Source organism: Palaemon carinicauda, chromosome 4 (genome assembly GCF_036898095.1).
Source record: "Palaemon carinicauda isolate YSFRI2023 chromosome 4, ASM3689809v2, whole genome shotgun sequence".
Taxonomy (NCBI): domain Eukaryota; kingdom Metazoa; phylum Arthropoda; class Malacostraca; order Decapoda; family Palaemonidae; genus Palaemon; species Palaemon carinicauda.
In genome coordinates, this window is record NC_090728.1 from 51,228,921 (window position 1) to 51,231,420 (window position 2,500).

Genomic DNA, 2,500 nt, shown 5'->3' on the forward strand with positions numbered 1-2,500 from the left:
TATTCGCAAGTCTTCCTCCTTATTTGTGAGTCCTTCTCCTTATTCGCCAGTCTACCTCCTTATTCGCGAGTCTACCGCCTTATTCGCGAGTCTACCCCCTTATTCGTTAGTCTACCTCCTTATTCGGGAGTCTACCTCCTTATTCGCGAGTCTACCTCCTTATTCGCGAGTCTACCTCCTTATTCGCGAGTCTTCCTCCTTATTCGCGAGTCTACCTCCTTATTTGCTAGTCTACCTCCTTATTCGCGAGTCTACCTCCTTATTCACGATTCTACCTCCTTATTTGCGAGTCTACCTCCTTATTTGCGAGTCTAGCTCCTTATTTACGAGATTACCTCCTTATTTGCGATTCTACCTCCTTTTTGCAAGTCTACCTCCTTATTCGCAAGTCTAGCTCCTTTTCGCAAGTCTACCTCCTTATTCGCGATTCTACCTCCTTATTCGCGATTCTACCTCCTTATTTGCGAGTTTTCCTCCTTATTCGTGAGTCTACCTCCTTATTCGCTAGTCTACCTCCTTGTCTCATCCAGAGTATATTGTTAGATTGCAATTAAGCTTAATCAACATAACTGCGGTGCAAAGCCGAGTTATTTAGTGCATGAATTAACTGACATGTTTTGGTCTTACCTTACATGAATGGCGGGTGGAGGGGAGCTCAGAGTTTATGATCGTCAGACGACAAATGTTTCAGTGTTGATGAATTGTTGATTGATCAATATGATTCGTAATGAGAAAAGCATATGGCGCTGCTAAATCAGCCGTATGTTTACCACAATTTGGCATCAAATTCCACTTTAAGGATTATTATTATTATTACTATTATTATTATTATTATTATTATTATTATAATAATGATTATTATTATTATCATTATTATTACTATTATTATTATTATTATTATTGTTATTATTAATATTATTATTATAATTATTATTATTTTTATTATTATTTTTATTATCATTATTACTTGCTAAGCTGCAACCCTAGTTGAAAAAACGATGCCAAAAATCCAAAGAGCTTAAACAAGGAAAATAGCCCAGGGAAGAAAGGAAATCAAGAAATAAACTACAAAATAGGGAAAATAGCCCAGGGAAGAAAGGAAATCATGAAATAAACTACAAAATTAAGTTTGAGAACAATAACGCCTCGTGAAGCAATTCGTATGTGCAATGTGTGTTTAAAGGTTTAAAGGCCGCTCATGAATGACAAAGGCAAGGGACAGTGACAATGCCCTAGCTAGGAGAACAATGCTCTAGAGACTGACCATATATACATATGATCAGTGCCCAAGCTGCCTCTCCAGCCAAGCTAGGACTAAAGAGGGCCAGGCAATGACTGTTGATGACTCAGCAAATAGACCTATAGGCTCTCCTAAACCCCCCGGGGTATCCTTAACTCACAAGGATGGTAAGGTTGCAGATACTAAAGAAGCTATCGAGTATGAGCAGGACTCGAACCACAGTCTGGCGAGCGCTAGGCCCGGGAGCTTCCAATAGGCCACCACAGATGTATTTTAATTTTAAAACATATTTAGAGAGAGAATTGTGTTTTTGGTAAGAAAAGTTTTTTACCTTCTATTGAAATCTGAGAATTTCTGTTTTTTAAGATTTTACCATTTTAAGAAATTTTCTATTTATAAAAGATTTAAATTTTTGTTTGTCACAGATTTTTACCGCATAATATTTTTATCAACTATATTTAATATATATTTTATTCGATTCATTTGTTAGCTTTAATATAAATAATATTTTTCTTTCCGAATTTAATTGAATTTGACTTATTGGTCTGATTAATCTCTCCATTTTTAGTAATAAGATATCCAAATGTCAAACTATAAGTAAAATGATATTATAGATTAATGAATTGAATCAAATCATACCAAATGTTTCTCCATGGGTATCATCAGACCAGAAAGGCTAAAAGACGGAAATCATTTTAGCAAGATTATATATTCTGTTTCCTTATTTTCTTTCCTCTCGGGGCCATTTTCCATGTTGGAAAATAGATAGATAGATGTATGTGTGTGTGTGTGTTTGTATGTGTGTGTGTAGGTCCGTATGCATTTTTGCTTCTTTGTGGAAAGTTTTTTTTTTTTTTATTGTTAATCTTGTTGCTTTTGATAAGGGGCTTCTTCCAGTGCGACTAAAATTTTAATTTTTCGTCAAATTTTTTGGGATAAAGTTTGCACCATGTCCTTCTCGATCCCGATTGCAGCCCACCGCAGTTTACCTCTACCAGGTACATAGTTCACTACTTGAATTAACCAGTTGAATTCTTCAGATAATGCAGTCAGAAAATTTTGAAAATCTCAAGAGGGAATTATATCTTGGATCAGCTAACCAGTCACCAGAAATTAGAACTTCAATATTAGGATGCTAGATTACTCAAAATCAATCAATCAATCAATCAGGAATTAGACAGAAATAAACGGTGTATTCAGCACACAAGAGACATATCGAGATATAATAAAAGAAATCAATCAATCAATCAGGAATTAGAC

The 2,500-nt window shown here is 35.3% G+C and overlaps 1 protein-coding gene across 1 annotated transcript in view; it reads left to right on the forward strand.

The window, feature by feature from the left end:
• LOC137639414 (uncharacterized) overlaps positions 1-394 on the forward strand; it is a 32,594-nt gene extending 32,200 nt beyond the window's left edge. Inside the window, exon 3 of the mRNA XM_068371688.1 lies at positions 51-394. Within this exon, the coding sequence (XP_068227789.1) occupies positions 51-394 (344 nt within the window). The remainder of the gene's footprint in view (positions 1-50) is intronic.
• Positions 395-2,500: the final 2,106 nt, after the last annotated feature.